This window comes from Rhipicephalus sanguineus, chromosome 6 (assembly GCF_013339695.2).
Source record: "Rhipicephalus sanguineus isolate Rsan-2018 chromosome 6, BIME_Rsan_1.4, whole genome shotgun sequence".
NCBI classification, from domain to species: domain Eukaryota; kingdom Metazoa; phylum Arthropoda; class Arachnida; order Ixodida; family Ixodidae; genus Rhipicephalus; species Rhipicephalus sanguineus.
In genome coordinates, this window is record NC_051181.1 from 139261422 (window position 1) to 139284994 (window position 23573).

Consider the following 23573-nt stretch of genomic DNA (forward strand, 5'->3'; position numbering starts at 1 on the left):
TCTTTTTTTCATCTACCTTCCGAAAGGGATCAAATAAACACCCGAAGAGAGTCACGCGGCCGTGACCCTCTTTTGAATCTTTTTTCTTAGAGTGTACTCAGTTACACTAATAGTACCCTGCTGGGTGCTCACTCACGTTCGAACTCACGACTACTCACACTCATGAGCACTCACTCACGTTCATACTCACGCCTACTCACCCTCATGAGTGCTCACTGACGTTCACACTCACGTCCACTCACACTCATGAGCACTCACTGACGTTCATACTCATTCCTACTCACACTCATGAGTACTCACTGCCGTCCACTCACACTCATGAGTACTCACTCACGTTCACACTCACGCCTACTCACCCTTATGAGTGCTCACTCACGTTCACACTCACGTCCACTCACACTCATGAGCACTCACTCACGTTCATACTCACATCTACTAGCACTCATGAGTACTCACTCACGTTCACACTCACGCCTACTCACCCTCATGAGTGCTCACTCACGTTCACACTCACGTCCATTCACTCATGAGCACTCACTAACGTTCATACTCATGACTACTCACACTCATTAGTACTCACTCACGTTCACACTCACGCCTACTCACCCTCATGAGTGCTCACTCACGTTCACACTCACGTCCATTCACACTCAAGAGCACTCACTCACGTTCATACTCACGACTACTCACACTCATGAGTGCTCACTCACGTTCACACTCACGTCCACTCACACTCATGAGTGCCCACTCACGTTCACATTCACGTCCACTCACACTCATGAGTGCTCACTCACGTTCACACTCACGACTACTCACACTCATGAGTGCTCACTCACGTTCACACTCACGTCCACTCACACTCATGAGTACTCACTCATACTCACACTCACGTCCACTCACACTCAGGAGCACTCACTCATACTCACACTCACAACGTTCAAATGAGTGTGAGTGAGTGTGAGTGAGTGCACTCATGAGTGAGTGTGCCGAGCTATGTGTGTCTGCCTTTGGAATGCCGTTATTGGAAATGACAAATAAAATTCAGAGATATCGTGACACTACAAGATTTTGGATACAGTATACTTTATAACTTGCTTGGTCAGTAACTAGCCTACGTAATGCGGTCGTGTACAAAGGGTTCGGGGCCAGAGACTGCATTTTTTATGACTTGACTGGTTGCTCCTATGTTCGTTTTTTTCTTGCAATGATGCCTGGATGTTCTAGTTAGAGTGTCTGAATAGCGGCTTTGGCTTTTGGCTCAATGTCACTTGGTCACAGACAACGGGAGCTAAAAGCCTTTCATACCCAAAAATCTACATCTTAACCCTTTAAACCTTTGCTAGACCAAAGTCAGTAAAACTGGCCTGTCCAATGCAAGGGTACAAACCAGACTAATTTTCTCAAGTGCATTTTTGTTAAAGCATTCTAAACGTCGTTATATGATAACACACTCATGACTTCAAACACAAATATGGGCTAGTTGGTCTTGCATGGCAGTTGAATCTAGGTGCATTACACAAGGTAAAAATACAAAAATACATATTGCACCTATTTTGTTTCCTCAGTCATCCCTTGTCTAATGCACCAAGATTTGCACATCACTTCTACATCGACTAACTTGTAATACATGATTCGCATCACAGTCGCGGCTTCTATAACGTCATGGCTTGACTTGTCGATGTATTCAACGAAAAGCAGGAAAAGAAACACTAGGCTGCTGGCAAAAAATATTGAGTTGCATGTAAACTTTATTCAGATGGCACAATATAAAAAATAATGAAACAGTACGTTCAGCCGTAGTGAACTTCAGGATGCTTCCCAGCTGCCTCAACACCAAGCCATGTGCCACCCTGCACATTCAGTGCTTTCTCTGTACAGCTCTTCACAAAATATCCAAGCAAGGCATAGCTCGCAATATAACGACATTTCAACAGAACGTAACACTTCTGAGGGCAATGTAGACTATAAATGACGTCGTCGGCTTCACGTCGTTGCAAATGACTTCATTCTTGCAGACAGCAAGACGTTTGAGGAAATTCATAAAGACTCAGTGTTAAGTGTATCACCCGTTCATTAAATCGTACGTCGCCTACTATCATCACGAAAACTTAAGCCCAAAGGCAAAAACAAAACAATTCAGCTCTCCAGTACTATGGAATGTGAACCAAAATGTGTGCACTGAATTAAAAATAAGGATATATTAACAACAAAACTAAATCAACGTGGTAGCTCGACTTTCCTTCGCATAGACAGCATAGAAAGTTACTTTTGCTGTGGTACTTCAACCTCGCATTGTACCATACAGTTTCGCCGCAGTAAAAAGATCGGGACTACTATTCTAAACGCTCACGTCGAAAAGTTTCTTCTCGCTGTGGCATGGCTTCTACTTTGTGTGTCTTTTCTTGGCGTCGATTCTCTGTGGGAATGTTGGTCAGCATGGGCGGCTTCGGAGGACTTGCCATTTTACCAAGGGGCCTGGCTCAGTACAGCTTTTTCTCAAACCTGGGAAAAAAAAGTTTGCACAAGAATGTCACATTGCAAGAACTTTACGCATCTTATACTGCTGCAAAAATTTCTGGATTTCATTCAGCAGATCTTGAAGCACTCAGTGAATGACCAAGCACTGTATGATGTAGTACTCAAGTTCTAACGTGCACATTTTGTTAAATAGGCAATGGTGAATCTCATCCACACGCTCATTCAGAATGTAAATTATTTTGCGTGCTTAACTAGTGGTAGCAGAGTCTCTTCAAGTGTAATGTACTTTTTGCATTCTGTAGAACAACACGCTAGGAAAAAGAAAAGGCTACTTACGAGTACAAGCCATGCACTCCACCCTCAGCCTGAGCAGAGACTGATCTCTTCTCAAACTTGATGTCGCCTGAGTACATGTTTGTCCTGCGACAAAAATTACGGGAGCAAACTTAACATTTGCAGAACCAACGCCATCTGATGGTATGGGCACGAAAGCAAGAGATTTATTATCAAAGAGTAGCATCCCGCATTTTATCATCTGCTCCTTGCAAGACTTGAAAGTGCACAGATCATTTCATATGGCAGCAAATACATTTCTCATTCACAGCTGCTCGCAGCGTTATTCACTGTCATAGTATTCCAAAGAGGACATGCTGGCACATGCCGATGCTAAGTGTTCTCAAAACACAGTAGCTGTGAAAGAATGACTTTACTATCAACCTAAGTGCATTATCTGGATATGAAATCAGACTGGGACAAAATTTTAGACTACGCAAATAGCCCAGCTTCATACAGTCAATACACAGCAGCCTCCATGCAAAATTTAATGTCTGGAATAAGGGTGGAAGTAACACAACGAAACAGCAAAAATAACCATTTCTTATACCAAAACTGATAAAAAGACACCATGACAGCTAGCTACGAGTGATGTATGAGAATAGCATGACATATGTGGAATACATGGCTTCTAGCATGACCTAGCAGGTGAAGGTGCTGAAACATCTCAAGAGGTGGCGTGCCTGCACCTACGTCATGGCTACAACCATGCACACCTTGTCTGCTTAGATGCCGTTTGAAGCCTGCCAACAAGAAAACTACACAACTACCAACCATGTGGCCTTGCCAAGATTGCTTCATTAGTCATTTACTTACAACTTCCTAACAAATCTAGCCAAAGTGAAATTTTGTCGCAGCTGTGCACACAATACGTACTAGCACTACATGACTGTTTCACTCTATTACTCTCAATCTGTTCATTGTAGATCACAGAGTACTCACTTGAGCACGTCCAGGCTGCGAGCGCCGATGTCCTGGCAGCCAAACCTGATGCCAGTGATGAGGTACGGCACATAGCGGTGGATTGATCCTTTGTCGACAATGGTGCCCGTCACTCCCTGGGCCACCCGGACCTTGTCCTGTTCACTGCACAGACAAAGAACTCATTAGACCGGCCTCATCCCATGACTATGCCTCGGTGAGGCCGACGTGGCGAGAAAGGACTGAATGTTTTACGCCACCGACTATGCCGCAAATATAAACTGGCATGCAGAAGTGGTGCCGGTAGTTTCCTATCAGATGGAACAGAGCACGATTACATTTTTCAGTGGGACACAGGAGGGCACCCCCTCACTTGGTACACCTCGTCACACCCTTTAGGGCAACCTTTACTTAAGTTACATCTGAAAGTTGAGAGAGAAGCTACACAAATTTCAACATGCAGTTTTCAATGATAACTATGGCTCATTGCTGCAGAGAAAAAGGTACTGCTGGACAAGGTAACTTGCATAAATGTGCCAGCCAACTCTGTCTGCTCATTTTCTCGCGTCACAACAGAGGCGAACTTCTTTCGACACCAAACTCTCATGGTCGTTACGTTTAAACCACAGAGGCTTAGGTAGATGTGGGGCCCTGCTGTTTTGTGGGTGAAGCTTCAACTGAACTGCTAAGCTGTGATCTTGAATACATGTGACAGCAGTTTAAATTTTCAATCTACAACATCCTCATCCAACCCTAACATCAGTGGGAAAACTCCACACCCGTGAAGTGCCAAGCACCTGAACTAGAGACATTCAAGATCATGTCATCACGTTAATGAATACGAAAGCACACTCAGTGGACTGCATACTGAATTTCAATGCGCACAACTGCTCACAAATGCTCCTCTTTAATCATTATATTCATTCTTCAGAAAGCCAGCCACTACCTGAAAACATTTACACTCCCTTTGGCAAGCTTAGAGCACTGCCTTGCCTTTCCTCAGAGCTCACAGCTATGAGTAGAGTACAACAGCTGACTAACCTTTGATGGTATCGGTTCAGGCTGCCACTGTCCTTGGCGCTGTCCATCGCATCCAGCGATCCCATGCCACGGTACTTCTTAAGACGCACTCCGTTGGAGAAGAAGTATTCGCCGGGAGCCTCTGTTGTACCCGCCAGCATGGAACCCATCATGACTGCAGTAAACATGCCATCATATAAGCAATGTGATCAGAGAGCACTGCGAACAACATTGAGAAAAGGCTAGCACTTGCACTAGCTGTAAACACATTATGCAACAATCCCCACTTCAACTTCTGTTGTTTCAACATTTTTTCACTGGCGCAGCTACCACTATTGCCACCGAGACCTCCCAATAGGAGCAAATTGTAAGAACTACAGCCCGAAAAAGCTTTTGTATGAAAACTGATTAATATGGAAAAAGCTATGCTTAACACTTATGTAGGAGAGCAGAGCTTAAAACATGTAGCTAGTAAGTGCAAACAACCAATGAAACAAAGGCTTACAAAATGCAATGGAAGCTGTAAAGAAAAAAAAGGTGACAATGTCATAAATGTGAGATGTCATAAATGTGAGTATGTCATAAATGTGTCATAAATGTGAGAAATGTGAGAAAAATCATTTCTAGATCCTGTAATACAGCAAAAGTGTGCAAGGATAATGCATTTAGCTGAACATACTCTGTTCATGAATACTATGCGAGGGCATGGTACGCAGTATAAAGTGACGTCTTCCATTTGATAAACAGCTATACTTTCAGTAATTACGAAAGATTAAGCAAAAGGTGCTTGTCCTTTCATTGAAGAGCAGTGAATATTTTGTAAATGCCGCGAGCTTACCAGTGGAAGCACCCAGGGCCAAGGCTTTGATGATGTGGCCCACAGAGCTAACGCCGCCATCCGCTACCACAGGTACACCAAACCGCCTTGCGTACTCTGCCACCTTGTACACCGCTGTAGCCTGTGGCCGTCCACATGCCATCACTGCAGAAAAGACCACAGGTCACGCAGCATGCTTAACCTCAGCTGCCACACACAACAAGCATTCAAAGTGGCCCACAAATCTCATTTTAAAGGGGCCCTGCAACACTTTTTCAGCATGGTCAGAAAATGCTGCCAATCGGTATTCAAGGCTGAGAACATGTCAGCCAAACATAGAGCAGTACACAGCCTGGAATTTACAATTAATTCTCAAAGTCAGCTAGAAATCGCTCACTCTTCTCTCGATAAATGATGCCCTAAGCCCAAATGAGAGCGCCATAAACACAAAGTCCACAGCCAGTGGCTGATTTGGGTGCCGTGAGCTGCATAGTTACCGCGGCCACCACAAGATGCTGCCACATGCCCACGCGCTCGCTCGTGATCATAACGAAAGTAAGCCACGCATTCGAAGAAAAAAAGAAGAGCTCAAGGTTATGATGAGCGCATACAAACAGACGTAGCTTCTTTCCCCTTGTCATCCCTCCCTGCGTAGCTTTCAGCACGCTCGCTGGTACAAAAGGAGAGAAAAAGCGCTTAAAACACACAAGAAATCCCTGCTACTTCGTTCGTAATTGACATATTGTAAAAATTTTTGTGGCAGTTAATCCGTGAGGCAACAAACTCCTTTAATGAAGCCATTTAACGATTATTTCAAAAAGTGTTGCAGGGCCCCTTTAAGAAACCTCATTCTGAAAACTGCACTGATTAACGCTTTCGTGCCACCCACAACTACACACACTATTTATAAAAGTGTAAACTCCTCCCTCTGAACTGCTGTGTGGAGGTATGAAGGAACAAGCTGCAGTATATATCTACCGTCTTTGAGAAAGGGCTCGCATGTTTTGACACCAGCCAGTGAGGCATTGTAGCACAGTGAAGAGAGCTCCCATTCGTAAGGCCTCTGCTAGTTCGACTGCTGATGGACCTTCTCGTGTGTATTGCTGAAGAGGCCAGTCCGACCACATTGGTGACTGTTTCTATCCATAGTCATTTGCTTTTACTGATGTCTAAATCTCATTAGAAAGGACGCAGTTGTGTTTCCGCTTACACTTTTCTTGGGCTTCATAGGATTGCGAATAATCAAAGTGCCGCTGCTCGGTACTACTTCTCGTTCATGCCAGTACGATGCCACTGACGCTCTCTATCACCAACAAGTCCCATGCAGTGAAGGATATCGCTCAAGTCAACATAACAGTAATAAGAGCCAGCTGCACGTTCCAAGAAGGTAGGATTGGTCGCCAATTGTGTGTAATGATCACAGGCAAACATGAAGAAGTCCTTCATAAGGTTCTCCATTCTGTATGGCTGACGAGACTCTCAGCTTTCACTGCACCGCATCACAAGCTGGCGAAATGGGAGACACTCACCTTCCTGGGTGATGCAAATGGAGCCAGAGCCCATGCCAACGCGAAGACCGTCGACACCAGCGTCGATTAGGTTCTTTGCCTGAGCGGATGTGACAACTGCAAAGTGTGCAAAAATGTCAGAAACAAAAGGAGATCTCTGTCGAAATTTTCACATTTAAGAACTACATTATATTAAAAACATACAGGAAAAAACTCAGAAAAAGATTGGCCTAGGAGGAGTTTTGGTATGCAAAGCATTTAATGTATTACTTCATTACATTCTGATAACAGCTAACACTAGCTGACATCAAACAGCAGCAGCCAACAGTATTGAACGCTATCCAATGATGGTGTTATGCGAGTAACTACGCCATAATCAGGGGCATAGCCAGAATTATTGGGGGGGGAAGGGCTCAACCACCCTTTACATGTGTTCGCGCATGATTTATTTGTATGTGTGCATGTATATACACACATGTAAAACTAAAAAATTTCGAGGGGGGGGGGATTAGCTTCCGAGGTGCCTTTGGTTCCCCAACAATACTTCACTATAAAACTAACCTAGAAGACATGATTTGACAAAAATATGATCTGCAGGTCCTAAGCATGCTGGTATTAAATATGGCACATACTACTGAACATCCACAAGCAGCAGAAATGAACCTATGAAAGATAAGCCCAGCTTAATGCAATGGCACATGCAGCAAGAGGTCTTGGATGGCTCACCATTCCCACCGATGATTTGAAGATTTGGGTATTTGTTCTTGATGTACTTCACCATGGTGATCTGGTAGATGGAGTTGCCTTGTGAAGAGTCCTGCATTAACAAGGCAAGCAGCACTGTCTTTACAGCCCCACACTCGACCAGCAGAGACAAGGCTTACAAAGAAATGCGTATACCAAAGCCTTTGGTGCTCATGAATTTTGACTCTGATGAGATGAAAATGGTTCATATAAAAACATGGCTGATCCCTCCGTCACAGGAATCGGTATAACACGAAAGTGAAACGTGTCTTCACATAAGTAGTGCTTATTGTGTAATGATATATGAGAGCTTGTACAATGTCTATTCGTGTTTGGCAGCTATAGCACCGTTTGACGTGGATGCACCCATGTTGACAGCATGTCTCTATCGCGACGACTAACGCCCATGATCATGATTAAACCGTTGTGGTAGCTGACAGTGTGAACATATATTTGGACACAGCGAATCGTGAATCCCGCGTAAGGATGATATCAACAAGCTCATAATCAACACTGGCACCCGGTATGCACTTCTTCAAAGCGTCGTCAATTAAGGAGAGAAACGGCACGGTGTGCGCTTTCTAGTAATGGGTAGCCGATGCCTGTGCTCATGCATACATAACACACACTGCGCTTCAGCAACACAGGAGGTAGAGGTTCGTAGCCTGAGCCGCAAACGCATGCGTTTCGCTGGCCTCTGTCTCGCAGGCGCTGCTCTCGCTCCACCAAGGCACGACATTCGCCCGTCGAAATCGCGTCCTTTCTGCAACGCATATTGCAGCAGTTTTGTTAGTCGGTGCTCTCGCAACTGAAGCAGTCAGCGGTGGAGAAATCCCGTTGGTGCACGTGGTAGCTGCACTACTTCGATGAGCCGACGCACGCTAACACGAAGCCAAAGGCAAAGAACGTAACTGCGTCCAGGATGCCTCGGCGACGCCAGCGCGGCCAGTCTCTCTCTCTGCTATCGAGACTCTTTAACCATGACCTCCAATATCGCGTGCAATGTCGGAGTAAGCGCTAGTAAGTGTCGATCGTGAAGCATTACTTCTTTTCACCTCTCACAGACGGTGGCACCGCCCCGCTCTGCCCGCCGCGAAAGAGAATGTGCGAAAGATATAAGGCGCGTTCACGCCATGCCTAGCATCTCCCGCGTTGGCTTAGTCGGTAGGCGTCGGGCGCTTGCCGTCGCGGCCGCAGCGTCGTGGGTTCGATTCCCAGCGGGGTATCTTTTTCTTGGTTTTTTTCTTTCTCACCCGTTGGCGTCCATTTTATCAACGTCATATCCGTGACGGATGTACTTGGTGGACCCCGGCATAAAACACTTTCATGTTAAAAAAGCTCATGAGGCCAGAAATTATAGTGCTGCAAAAAATGAATACAGTAGAATCTCGATGATACGAATCCCGCGGGGTCACGAAAAATATTCGTATTAGCCGAAATTCGTATCACCGAAACACATGTAAAACTAGCTAAATTAACAGTCAGAGGCAAACTCATTTTTAGGAACACACAAAAAAAACATTTATTTCTTGCAGAAAAAATCTCTAATGTCTTTCTGCTTCTTTTTTTTCGCGAAGTCACTCAGCAGACTTCTTTGAAATCCGTAAAAACGCGTGCACGTGTCGTCGCTGATTTCATCAGCGGCCATAGCACGCCTCAGGACGTCGAGCGCGTGCAGCGTTTCAGCCGCCGGTGGTGGTCCTTCACCATCGCCCTCGTCTATGTTGTCGCCATCATCGCTGGAATCGGCAACCTCGCATGTGGCCTCCTCAACAATATCCTCCACCGTGCGCGCACCACAAGTGGCGAGGTTGTCATCCGCCGTGCAGAAGTCTTCAGCTGTACACCAGCATCAAGCAGTTCCCAACCCTCAATTGGCTCTTCCTGCTCTGAGGGCACCTCTTCGGAACTCCTGAAGAAGCCGCATTTCGCAAAGCAGTTTGCTATGGTAGTCGGCGTTACTCGATCCCAAGCCATAGCGATAAAATGGATGGCGTCCAGGAGGCTTATTCGCAGGTCGCCTTCGTGTTTTCTGTCAATATTGGCAAGCAGGCGGCGCACAAGAAGGCCCTTGAAATGATGCTTGAGGTTTTTTATTATTCCAGCGTCAAGCGGTTGCAGGTGCGTCGTCGTGTTCGCGGGCAAAAAGATCAGTTTGACGTTTTGGAGCGTTACTTGCCTCGGGTGGGCGGCGCACTGGTCAAGAATCAAAACAATCTTCCGATTCTTGCAGGCCATCCTTCTGTCAAGGAGCGACAGAAATTCTTCGAACAGGGCCGCCGTCATCCACGCCTTTTTGTTTGCGCGATAGACGCACGGCAAATGGCTCTCGCGCTTGAAACACCGAGGCTTTTGGGATTTGCCAATTACCGTCAGCTTAAGTTTCTCCGACCCGTCGGCGTTACAGCACAAAAGCACCGTTATTCGCTCTTTGCTTTTCTTGCCTCCTTGGCACGCTTCGCCTTTTAAGCAAAGGCTCTTCTCAGGCTGAAGGTTAAAAAACAGGCCAGCCTCGTCTGCGTTAAAAACATCACGAGGCTCATACCCAGAGATGAGTGACTGCAGCTTCGCGAGCCAGTCGCTAACAACGGTCTCGTCAGCCTTCTTCGCTTCCCCACAGACGCTTTTGTAAACGAGACCGTGTCTCGTCTTGAAACGGTGCAGCCACCCACCTGAGGCCTGAAATCCGTCGATGCGCAGAGCAAGTGCGATCTCGTCGGCTTTCTCACGCAACACTTTGCCATCGATGTTCACACCAGCTGCAGTAACCTCCTTAAACCAGGTCAGAAGAGCTTCTTCAAGCTTCACGTGTTGGGCTGTCTTCGCTTGCCTCGCGTTGACGTTGAATGAAAGTCCCGCTGTCCAACAATTGTGCTTAATGTCGACGTTGCGAGGCCTAGCTCCTTAGCCAACTCCGTGCGTTTTCTTTGGGATCCTCATCGACCTTTCGAAGAATGTCCAGTTTCTCCTTAAAGGAGAGGGCTTTCCGCTTGCGAGACATAGCTTGCTGCCACTTGGCAAAAAAGGCACAATCACAACAAAGCAAGAACGCGGGCTCGAGCACAGCAACGACAACCACTCCGTCCGACGGCACGCATAGAAGAAAGAAGCTCCCGCGGGCCGTGCCTCTCCCTCTCCGGCGTCTCCGCCTGCCGGCCTGCCTCCGCACCAAGAAAAACAAAAAAAAAAAAAACGAGGCCAGCGCCATCTGTAATCTTCAAGAGAAAGCAAAAGGCACACTCCGGCCTCCGATACACGCAGATCTTGGAGGCTGTCGCGCGCTGCTCGCCGGCGGCGCTGGCAACATGCCAAACCGGCGGCGCCGCACGCATTCCAGCGCCGTAAGTGCACGCTGCTATCTTCCGCGGCCGTCGGTGGGGCCAACGTTGCGTTGGGTGGGGCGGCGTTTATTCGTATCAAACGACGCGGGTCAAAAATCAGTTCGTAACAACCGTACTCAAGCACGTTGTAAATTAATGGGCCTTGGCCGGGACCACAGAAAAATTCGTATCATCCCGAAATTCGTATTAGCCGTGATCGTATCATCGAGATTCTACTGTACAGATGTCTGAACCTTAGCACTGTTTCCTTGTGAAACATTGCCAGGTTTGCTTAGCGACTGAACAGGAAATACGCTTTAGCACCCTCTTTCGACAGGTTCAAGAAACGCACAGATTGCCACGCAGAAGAGGATGAAAAAATTAATTCCAGCTAGTGGCCTGTGCACAAGCACGACAATGCTAGTAGAGAGGTTTTAGATTACGAACGAGTCATACTTACAGTATGTTTGTACTTTTTACACAATGCAAAAGGCTGCCCAGACTAAACAATACTCGGTCCTTCAGCTGTTCACCTGCTAAGATGAACCAGTTACTAGCTATGACCAGTCAAACAACTAGTTTTCATTATATACATGCCACAACTATGCTCCAAAAGCATGAGAGTAGATAACGATCAAGCACACCCACACATGGATGCCGATGTCTGCTGTGCGTTCACTTACCAGTACGACAACGTCCACGCCAGCTTGGACCAGGAGATCCAGACGTTGCTTGTCAGCCTCCCGAGTACCAATGGCCGCACCAACCAGCAACTGCTTGTTTTCGTCCTTGGAGGCAAGCGGGTAGCTTCGGCTCTTCTTCAAGTCCGTTCGTGCAATAAGTGACACCAGTTCGCCCTGCTGGTTCACCAGGGGAAGCTTGCCTGTACAGAGGGAGAGTTGAAATGTCCATAGCACGGCAAGCAAAACAGCAGCTGCATGCTCATGCATTCACAATGAGAGCGTTGCGGTATGTACTATGTTGTAATATACTATAGGATACAAACTTTCACTTTCAACCATCTTTGTGCCGCACTAAAAGCTGTCTTTAAGCATTCGTGAGCAGAACTCACTGCTGCAAGATTTGACTGAGTATGGCAGCTGGGCAAGACTAACTCTTGAACCAAGGTAGGTGGTATGCATGAAGATGTTAAACGTTACAAAGATGGACGTCCGTGCAACATTCCGAAATAGAAGTTATGGTGCGATTACTGTACAATATTAGACAAAGGGCCATTTCGGATAGCACAGCTAGTACTACATGTTCAAATTCTCAACATCTCAAACCTGACCTATTTTGTAGCTAGAAACCTTACAAAAACATATGTAGAGTGCCTCTAAATATGCAACCCTTCGCCACAAGTTTAAGGGGCCTGAAACTTTAGAATAAGCAGAATTTCCTCTCAGCCTGAGAACAAAGCCTCTAAAAGTGTCAGCCTGTAGTACTTTTGCGAAAGAAAAAAAGTCATCCATTAATTTAGGAGCGTCATGCAGTAGCAGAGTAGAAATTCACATCTGCCATGGAACCTCTGTCCCGTAATTTTATATTGCTGGTTGTACATCAATTCTGCCACAGACATTTTGTTCACTACACTTGGGCTGAGACTGTACTGAATGACCCGAGGCACAAATAACAGCCTGCTCCCTAAGTTTCAACAGCCATGTATGCTGGACAATCAACTTTGATGCATGTCCTTCCTTTTTAAAGCAAATTACAGAGCAGTTTTCATCATTCAGTTGATAACACGAATTGCAACTTCAGCTATTACAATGAAATCTTGAAGATGCCCAACAAGCACACTACAAGGCCAGCCCACTTCAATGTCCAACAGAAAAGAAATTAGTATTGCAAGATAGTTCAATGATCCTTCAAAACTCTACTAGACGTCTAGGACAAGTCACCTTTCTTGCTCTTCTGAAGCAGTGAGTTGGCCTCAGTGAGGGTGACCTTGGAGGGTGCCACGACCAAGTCCTTTAGGGAGGTCATCACCTGCGGCAAGTCGATGAAGAGTATTTGTATTTACAAGAACCGTGTCACTGAGACAAGTTTTACGAACGCCATCCTTCGTGAAACACCTTCACTTAACAATTTAACATCTGGGTGCATCTGTGACGCACACACCTTTCTAAAGCATTATTTTGACACAGGCAACAGCTGCACTGAAACCACCAAACAACTCTGCAGAAAGCACTGCATCTTTACATATGGTGCAGAGGTATTCACCCCAAGAAATGCATTCCCTCATCCTAATTTCCACTATCTTATTGACTGAATGTTCTCTAGTTCACAACACAATGTTATTGAAGAAGACACCCACGTGTGCTCCTTCCTTCTTTCAAGACGTTTAGAATCAGTCAAGATCCCATCTGTATCACAGTGATTTGACAAGTGCTTCACTGATAACGAGATGTGTGTTTCAGGCGTGGTACAACATTGACAATGCAAGAAACAAAGGAATGCTGTATATGAAAGAACTGCAGCAGCATTCCTCTGGCATTACTATACAGTGTGGCAGTTATCAGATTTCGAATCTACGTATCACCAAAGTACTTCGAGGAAGCAATGAAATGGTCAGTAATTACTGCTCAAACACAGAAAAGTGCAGCTGTCGCATGTAACGTCTCTTTTTTTTTTTTTCAGCATAAACTCAATAGTGGCACTCCAACAATTATTTGCACTGCATTCAGAAACATTCTGGGGACACACTGGCATCTGTCCCGCTGCTTTATCATGCGTTTTATCACACTGTATACCATGCTCACAAGTGATCACTAAAACAGGATTCCACATCTTTTCATTGCACGTTGCCCAGATGCTGAGTGCCGAAACATAATAGTTTTTAAAATCAAACATATTACGAGTGCCCGGAGACATATCGGAGTCACCTCCATCGGATGACTTCACAAGCCAGTAGTCAATTGAATTAATAATTTAGGTTAAGACTAGCCAGTACAAAGCAGTAAAATCTACAGTTCAATATCGTAATTAGGCACATTTTATAATGCCTGGCAGAATATGCAGTAAATGAAAAGGAAGTGCATGAACTGACCAAGAGTGCCGCTTCCCAAGCACCAAGCATTACGATAACCTGCCAAGCCTTCAAACTTTTCCAGTATGTAGCCAACGGCACAGTAATGTAAACTGGCTGCTCTGGTTTTATTACATTCAATGTCATTAGAGTAGAGTAGCCATCCCGTCCACACAATGGAGGAGGTACAGTAGTGAAGGCTGAAAGGAACACTCAAATTCCTTTGAAAGGTCGTAGAAGCTAAACGCAGTCTGCAAGCACAAAAGTGGTCATAACACTAATATAGGAACATTACATGTAATCATGGATTAAACATGAAATTGGTTAAACTCTCATATTGCTCACAGCTGTACATACTAAGTAAAAGCACGCCCACCTCAGATAGGAGCTTGTTGTGGTCTTCAGGAGGGATGAAGTCAACATCCCTGGAGGTGACCATGCCGACGAGCTTGCCACCAAGCTTCCCAGTATCCGTGATGGGAACACCGGCAAAACCATGCGTCCTCTTCACTTCAAACACATCAGCTACACAGTTGTTTGGGCTTAGAACAACCGGGTCGTGGATGAAACCATGCTTGTATTTCTGCAGGAAAGTGTGTTTCGACAAGAACAATTTCAAGCACTCGAGTATGAAAAAAAACATTCATGACAAGGCACACTAAAGCAACCAGATACTACCAGTATACACTCATTTCACACCAGCTTAATAAGGTGGCAAAAACGGTCATTAAAAACGCGGCAAAAGGCATCTATTGAAACAACACCTGGTGAAACTGACACAGAATACACGACAAGGTCTGCAAAGTGGTGCCCTTTCAAAAATTCCAATCTGTTATGCTGAATGAATGCATTTTTCCTCGTTGTTATGACAGCTGGGCATGAGGGGGCTAATGACAGCATCAATACAGCAGAGCACCATTTTATCATGGGACCAACTGGAAAATATTCATGAGCCATAAAAAGAAAACATTTAAGGACTGCATTCCTCAGTTGAAATGTACCGTTAGCATCTATTCACAAAACATTAACCGAGGGGTCCCCACATTAAAAGGGCAGTCTCGTCTTAGTTGATGCAGTGTTTTCTCCATGGATCTTTTCACATTTATTTGCATGGATGAAATCAAAGGTGAAAAACAGTGTTTAGTGCTTAGATTCAGTCTTTTCTTTCGTGATTCACTGAGAGGACGGCATCTGTGATATCGGCAGAGTAACGCCATGTTGCAGGTGATAACGAACAGCAATAAGAATCAAGAATGAAAGAGTTCCTGCATACCTTCACTTTGTTCACCTCGCTGGCCTGATGCTCTGGAGTACAGTTGTGGTGAATGATGCCGATGCCTCCGCAGAGCTGCACAGTCACACACACTCAATGAACAGCAGTTCTGCCAGTGCAATGCTCACTCTAGAGTCCCAATAGGCTGTTCAGCAACTTAAGGGTACAAGACAGCAAATCGTTTTAGTAACAGTGCACTCGTTTAAAGGTCCATTAAAGGCAATATGTAACAGGAGTACGTAAAAAGGCTCAGTGCATCTACGGGAAACTACATACCGGTCTCTGAACCATTCAGGTAATTTTCGTATAGGTTAGCTTATAAGCTTGCTGTTGTATACACAAAAAATCTTGAGCATTTATGATACAAAAATTATTTTCGAAAAGCTTTCTAGGCTTAGTAAGGCTAGCTGCGCTGATTACGTAGAGCACAAACATGATTAGTGAACATGAATAGTTATCCGGTACTCCACAGGCCGCACAAGGTTAACGGAAGGACTAATGGAAAACCGACTCCAGAAGCACATACCGCCATTGCGATGGCCATCTCAGATTCTGTGACTGTGTCCATAGGCGATGATACCAAGGGGGCTTGAAGAGTGATTTTTTTGGTGAGCTTGGATGTAAGCTCCTGTATGGGGGAAAAAAATACAATAAGCACAGGTCTGCCCAACTTCTAAACCCTCCTACAGAAAGCGCTTTCACATATTTTCATGATGACAGATATGATATGGTCAGTTACTACTTGAAACAACTCTTCAATACAACGCTATGATTCTAGTGGTAATTGTTCTCCATTGAGAATGCCGTAAATAAATAAACAAGTGAGTTAAAGTCATCAGATAATGTGACTGTGTCCACACCAACAAACCAAGATTTCAGTCTATGAAATACACCAGGAACATTTCTTTTGCTTAAGAAAAGTCTGTTATCGTGTCTATTCTGCTGAGCACTGTCGCAGGACATTAGAAGCTTGCTTCAGAGATTTCCAATTATGCATGTATGTGTCATTTGAATTGATTCAGCAAATGTTCTAATCTAAAATTAGGCAACTGGTTATCACAACGCATGAGCTGTTTAGCTTCACTCACTCTAGATGTCAACAAGAATACGACCAACACATTCACATGCTAATTCATACTGCCAAATTTCAACATCTCATGCCACTTCAGAAGAAAGAGCTTACCCTGGCATAATTATATTAAATGACACCTTTGAAAACAACAACAGTGACTATAAAATAAAGCAGGGGAATGGATTACAAGCAGAATTAATCAAATTTTAGCTCTCTTGCTCAGGAATATGCAAAAAAAAAGGTTGCCAAACTATAAAATACCACAATGAGTGGTGCATGCTCTTACATGATATCAAGCAGCAGTTTTAAGACTACACACTCGTTAGCTAATGCACTCGGCAGGCAGCTGTAAAGCCTAAGGCAACACTTTGCGTTTTCTACATTTGCAACCAAAACAAAATTTATCACCAATTAAAAATAGACTATGCTAAGATTAGATTATTCAACAAGACACTGAGCTTCGTTCATGACAGCAGTAAATATGTCTAGAAGCTGAAGATATAATTTCCCATTCAAACACCAGAGTTACATATTTTGATAACCACTCTATGTAGTTAACTTTCGTGGCATTGTCTGCATGACGTGAAACCAGGTATGCATTTATGCTTTGTAGATGCGACAACCTAGGCTATGTTCCGAGGCGAAAGGTGCGAAGACAACGATAGATAAAGGGAGATACATATCGTTGCCTTGGTAACTTTGGTCTCGGAACATGCTAAACCAATACGCCCAGTCATCCATCATATATGATACCTAGGCTCAAAACTGATGCAGCACTTACAACATCGTCAGCGTTGAAATCAATGTAGCCAGGAAGGATGAGGAAGTCACTGAAATAAAAATAATCGAAAAGCATTGATCAGCATAGTGCAGCCCAAAGCAACCAGGAGAGTAGTTGCATAGCACTAAGATCACCGAATAATTTTTAAAAGTAAAACCTGTGACAACCTCAGAAGAGATAGATGCAAAATGTTTGTCCTCAATAAGCTCGTACAAGGGAAAGTACAGTGTAAATTTGCAGTACTTTCATTGAACATGGGTTTCAACATTGAGAAAGCATATGCATGAATTCCTTCATCAGCTAGGAAGGAGCATTAAATGGATGATGGGATACACCCTCATTTGAACCACTAAGTTGCAGACGCTCATTAGGTCTAAGAAGGGGCTCTGTACCGCAAATAGACATGTTGGTTTACTGCTTAAAAAAAAACCTTACGTAATAAAAAGAAAACCACATAAATGGGAACCCAGTCAGATGCACCATTCTGTTTTTTCATGCTTTCGCTTGTTATGCACCTGTGTCCTTAAGTAGATAAGTGAAACACCAAATCTTTTGATTTCTTCTTCCCCACGCTAACCAGTTTACGTTTAAGTGAAGCTAAAAATTGGTTCTCAGTGCTCCTCAACATTGTATAAGAAAACAAGGTCATTTGAAGAAAAGGCAATACGCTTTAATAAAATCTAGCAGCTCAATAAAAATAAAACGAAATAGCCGTGCAAATAGGGAAAACAGAAGAGAGAAGGCAGTGATATTAAGCAGGGAGTTTCCGGCTACAGTTTGCAGCTGTGTCCACAGTGTGTGCGGATTAAAAATAAAAGAATACAAGCCTTCCGCCCCTACTAAATTTATACACAGCACTAACAAGTACGCGAGGAAATATTTGGATTATGGCGAATCACTTCGTAGATAAAAAACAAACAAACAAGGAATGCCCTTAATTTCGCCATGCGTAATCGTCGAGGGGCATGGATTCGTTGCCTACTGTCGCCAAATAATATATACGAATTGGTATTTAAAGTATTTGTTTGCCGCGAATTATTAATAGAACAGCACGACGAATTCCAGTGAGCGCTAGGGCGGTATCATTTAACTGAATAATACATCTCAGACGGTGAAAAAAAGATCAAAAAAGAAAAAAAAAGGTGCTAAATGCAGTTAAAGGGATCAGTTGACAACTGTTGCGCGCGTAATTGGACGCTCGCACGTAGTAGTAGTACAACTTTCACAAGCGCTGGCTTATGAACAGCCCACTGGTTCGCGCGCATCACTGAGAGTGGCACGAAAGCGCGATTGGAAAGAGGCAGCCGGCTGACGCGGCACCTAAAAGAAAGTTGTTACCCGGTCCCACCGAGGTTCAAAGACCTACTCAACGCCTCGTGCACCTATGTCACGGACTGCACGCAGCGGGAACGACGAAAAAAAACCGCCAAATTGGAATATTTCAGCATGCGTCAGAGAGATATAAACAAGATGACTACGCGAATAACAGCACTGCCCCGTTTTTAAACTGCGGCGCGTTAAGTTTCGCTGTTTCGAAGGCGTGCCACCCCCGCAAGCCACGCTTATTTTATTTTATTTTTTTATTTGCATGTCACGTAGCAACGCCCAAGTTTGGATGTTTGCTATTTTTCGTGCTCCCCAGGCGCGATGACGCACGGAATCCGGCGAAGATGCAGAGCGGCTGGGGTGCCCGTCGGAGCGGGCTCGACTGCGGTGGACCTGTTTGCGCTAAGTCAAGGTGCTCTATACGAGGAAACGGAGCGCACGGAATACACGAATATGAAAGACGAAGAGGCACGCGTAGTCGTCGTTAAAAAAAAAAAAAAGAATGAAGGAAAGGCTGCGCGGCTGTGTGAAGCTGTGTTTATGCCGGAGGCGAGACGTACTTGTAGGTGAGCCCGTCGCCTTGTCCAATTAGCTGCTGGGCGGTGAGTCCATCCTCGTGAAACGTCGTCGCCTTCTCGGACATGGTCACTGACGTTGCCGACGCCTGAATGTCCCAAAGTGAAGTGAGCTTATCGGCCCAAGCAAGTCGTGAAAACGCACATGTGCCCGCATTCCCTCTCGCGGGAGTCGGCAGCCAACCATCGCCTCCTCCTGCGATGGCGCCACCGTAACTGCATCGAGGTAAGAGCACGGTCAACGCGCGGAGAGCCTTGCGCGCGTAGTTGATTGGCTTCTGGATTGACGTCACCACGGTTCGCGGTGCTTTGCGCGCGTAAACCTGTTTGCGCTTCACAGAAGGGCGCGTGTAAGCTAATATGCTTGGGATAAAAGAAACAACGAAACACAGAGCAATTTAGAGTAGGTGCGTGTACATATGTCAATAATAAACAAGAAATGTCTCCCGCTGCTTCCTTTCACGCAGGAATAAGGCACGTTGCTTACGGTGCGTTTTTATTTGTGATTCAATCCCGGACGAAAAGCACTGGTGCACTCGGATTTTGACGAACGTTAAAGCCCAGGTAGTTAAATTTAGTCATGAGTTCTAGTCTACAGAATGCCTCATAATCATCGTGGTTCTGAATCGTAAAACCCCGTAATTTATCTTAATTTTTAATCTTTAATTATAAACGTGGTTGTGACCGACAAGACTTCAAGTTTGCGTGCATTGCAAAACACAGTGGTTGGTTATTGTTTTCAACCCGACTCTCTGGAACGTGAAGGCAACGGCTCGCAAAGCGATAAAGTTGCACGGAACGACACAGCAGTTGTTTTCGTGCGACTCTTGTTGATCACACGTGTGTGTAGTACGATAAATGCAGCTATTTATTGGCCTCGAAATAAAAACGAGGAAATGTAGTTAGTGTACCCAAAGACACACGCTGCTGTAACGAGGCATGAGCGCATTGTTTTTGTAGAACCGAGAAAATGTTACCGGTTCCGGCCACTTATATCCAGCCAACGCTACCAACGCTGCAGACCCGTGAACGTGTAATACGCACATCACTTTCTCTCTCTCTCTCTCTCTCTCTCTGAATTCCTCATTCCTCGAGGAGGAATCCTTCGTGCCGTCTCGCCTTCTTAGGCGTTTCTTGTCTCTATTTCTTTTTCTTTTAATCAGGCTGCGCGCCAGGAATTGTAATGAGGCGCCCTTATAAAGTCGTTATACAGCATGAAGCGACGTGTAGGAGCGCGTCGAAAGCGAGCGCTCGCGCCGCTTAGCGTGACACTTAGCGTCGTGTAATATCACAGACACTCGTCGCATGCGCGCTGCTGATACGATAACGACTGCCTCTCAGACGCCACGTCTACGTTCCCGTCTGAAGATAACCGGACGCAGCAAGAAGCATGGCGGTGACATTCACCCGGCGCGTTGCATGCACTTGAATGGCTTTATTGCGCCCGTGGTTCAGGGGTTTATCGCGTGGCGATTGCTCACAGTAAAAATGGCTGGATTACGCGCTCTAAGCAGGATACGCCTACCGTCCCCTTTTTTTCATCAGAACCATAATTTATATTTGCCTACATTAGTCACTAAAGTGCATGTTTTGTTCCAACTGCGTCAGCGACGATCAGCCTGATACTCTACGCAGAACGCCGTAGTTACGTCACCGTACCTTTTGAAGTCCAGAGAAGTGTATTCTCTCAGAAGTCAAACTAATCATTTCTTGCTACGATAAAACAACGTCATTGCTAAGCAACCAAGCGTGTACCTTCGCCATATAAACAGTATAAGGTAGGAGATTTCCAGGTGCGGGAAGTGAATTACGAGGCACTTAAGTTCCATCACGCACCGTCTATGCAGCTACATTTTCACATGTGCTGTGTTCAGCTTTGTGCTGTATTCCGTCGGTTTTTTTTTTTTTTTTAAGCGATGCAAGGTATGCCCGGTTTATTTCAGACAGAGACAGGAATTATGCGTAGCCTTCGGAGCGCTGGGAAAAGATTATGCGATATTTGAAGTATGTGCTTAGACAATGACCTTCGATCTGCACTTTAGAGAAGCTTTGTGTGCGGCACATTGTTTTCTTGTTGTTGTTCTTGCTTCCGTAGTTACTTGAGACAAAATTTGTACTGACAGTGTGAATGCCTTTAAACTGCGATGCTTTATTCAGTAGACCGTATTTACTCGAAAATAGACGAATATAGGTCAACATGTACCTATATATTGTACTCTACGAGAAGTAATAAAAAAAAGTTATTCGAATGTAGATCCACCCATGTCTTTTGAGAAACGGAAAAAAAATGGAACATGACACACCTTCGTTTGCAAATGGAGCACGACTCATTCACAATGAGCCCGCATGAAACCCATGACATGTCAGATTTCCGAGAGCAGAAACACGTGCGGCCTTTGAGATCTGTATATTCTCTTCGAAGGTGGTACCTGTGACGTACTTCACGCGCTTAACAAAAGTGAGGCCTTAGAGACCCACGGCTTCATCCGTCGATGAGAGCTAGGTCTTGGCTGAAACACTTCTAGACGCTTAATTCGGCACTTCATTCTTTTTCTTTCTAAAATTAAAATGCTCGAATCTCGTCGCGTCATTGCAAGGAGTTCCACCGGATAGATTTGACAAGCTCATTTCTTGGTGAAGAAGGAGATTAAGATGACCACCCAAGGAAGTGGCAATGGCCGAGAATCAGGCGGGTTTCATAATTGCGTTAGCGGGGTTAATTATCTGTTAAAGGAGTACTGACATGAATTTTCAAAATTTTCGGGTTGTTGCTCTAAATGAAAGCACGGGCGTCGAGAATCCTAAAAAGAGTGTAGTGGTGCCTGGGGATGCATTGCATATATTTTTAATACCGCTTCTTTCAACCAGCAGTTTCGGTTTCGGTTTCGAGAGGGCGGCTTCATAGTGACGTGTCAAGTCGGCCCGTGACGTCACGGGCAGACTGCAACCCACGAAATATGCACCTGCTGTCCTTTGCTGTCAGTCGAACGTGGTTCATGATGAGTGAACTGTCGTCCAGTGCCTCCGACAGCGATTTCTGTGATTTAGGCTGCATGCAGAACCCAGATTTCGGAAACCAAGTGAGCTGACTTGAAACGTCATAGGGCTCTCCATGCGGTGAAGCTGCCTTGCAGATGCTGGGAGATGAAAACTTTAAAATCAAATTTAAATATTTATACGTGTTTCCCGGATGCGGTGTGGGGAGAGCGTTAACACTACATGCCAAGGAAACCAAAAACGTCCATTTTGCTGCACTTCAAAATCGTGTCAGTACTCCTTTAATGCTATGACTGGCAAGCTAATAAGTGCGCGCACGGTAGATATATCATAGCTTGGGTTGTCATCCTGAATGAACAAAAGTACTACCACTATCCACTACTACTACTACTACTACTACTACTACTACTACTACTACTACTACTACTACTACTACTACTACTACTACTACTAATAATAATAATAATAATAATAATAATATTAATAATAATAATAATAATAATAAACAAGTACGAAGATATAAGAACTAATAAAAAAGTGATGGTTAAAATTATCGAGAATTAAACTGTGGGATCCGTAAAGAAAACATTTCGTGACGATAAATCCCTGCGGGAGTGACGCACTCAATACGAATTGAATTGTTTTTTTTTATTTATTACTATTTGTATATATTTTTTAATTCCTCCGCACCAGTCTCGGGACGCTAGCCGATAGGATGGCTTCGAAGGTCGCGTGAAGCCTTCCGGCGCCGTTATGTCGCATGTCAATTGTTTCTTCTTTTTTTTTACCCGTTTGGCGCCTTGCCTGCCGCATTACAAATAGTCTATAGGTGTTTTGCAGCGAAAACCCGAAGCCACTTATCGGAGTCTACCGCGCGGCAAAGAAACAGTTCGCGACGCAGCAACGACCGGTGTCGCATATAACTCGACAGTCGAGGAACGACAGACCCGCAGACGAACGAGTCGCGATTGTGTAGAACCGCTACTGTAGAATCGCCAATCCTCGACTGTTTACCGGAAGGTCGCGGGATCGAATCCCGGCAGCGGCAGCAGCATTTCGATAGAGGCAAAATGCTCGAAGCCCGTGTTCTTAGATTTAGGCGCACTTTAGAACCCCAGGTGGCCGAAATTTCCGGAGCCTTCCACAACGGTGTCCCTCATAATCATATTTTGGTTTTGGGACGCAAAAACTCTACGAATTATAAAATTAGAATCGCCAATCAATTGTGGTCAGATGATTAGCCCAACTGACTTTTTTTTAAAATGATTTTAAGAATATTATAGATCAGATAGCAAAACGTCGCATATTTATTGCAAGTAACTTAAAGTTGCAGATTTTTTTCCCCCTTTTTTTCAAATAATGGTAGTTACAATTGGGGAT

At 44.8% G+C, this 23573-nt stretch overlaps 1 protein-coding gene across 1 annotated transcript; it reads right to left on the minus strand.

The window, feature by feature from the left end:
- Window positions 1-1730: 1730 nt before the first annotated feature.
- Window positions 1731-19436, minus strand: LOC119396551 (inosine-5'-monophosphate dehydrogenase 1). Its single transcript, XM_037663809.2, has 14 exons — window positions 19182-19436; window positions 17296-17344; window positions 15969-16070; window positions 15443-15517; window positions 14546-14752; window positions 13043-13130; window positions 11825-12024; window positions 7804-7894; window positions 7099-7194; window positions 5591-5734; window positions 4774-4927; window positions 3754-3897; window positions 2815-2898; window positions 1731-2502 (listed from the first exon to the last, which is right to left on the minus strand). The coding sequence occupies exons 1-14, from the start codon at window positions 19262-19264 to the stop codon at window positions 2481-2483; spliced, it is 1539 nt and encodes a 512-aa protein (XP_037519737.1). The 5' UTR covers window positions 19265-19436; the 3' UTR covers window positions 1731-2480.
- Window positions 19437-23573: the final 4137 nt, after the last annotated feature.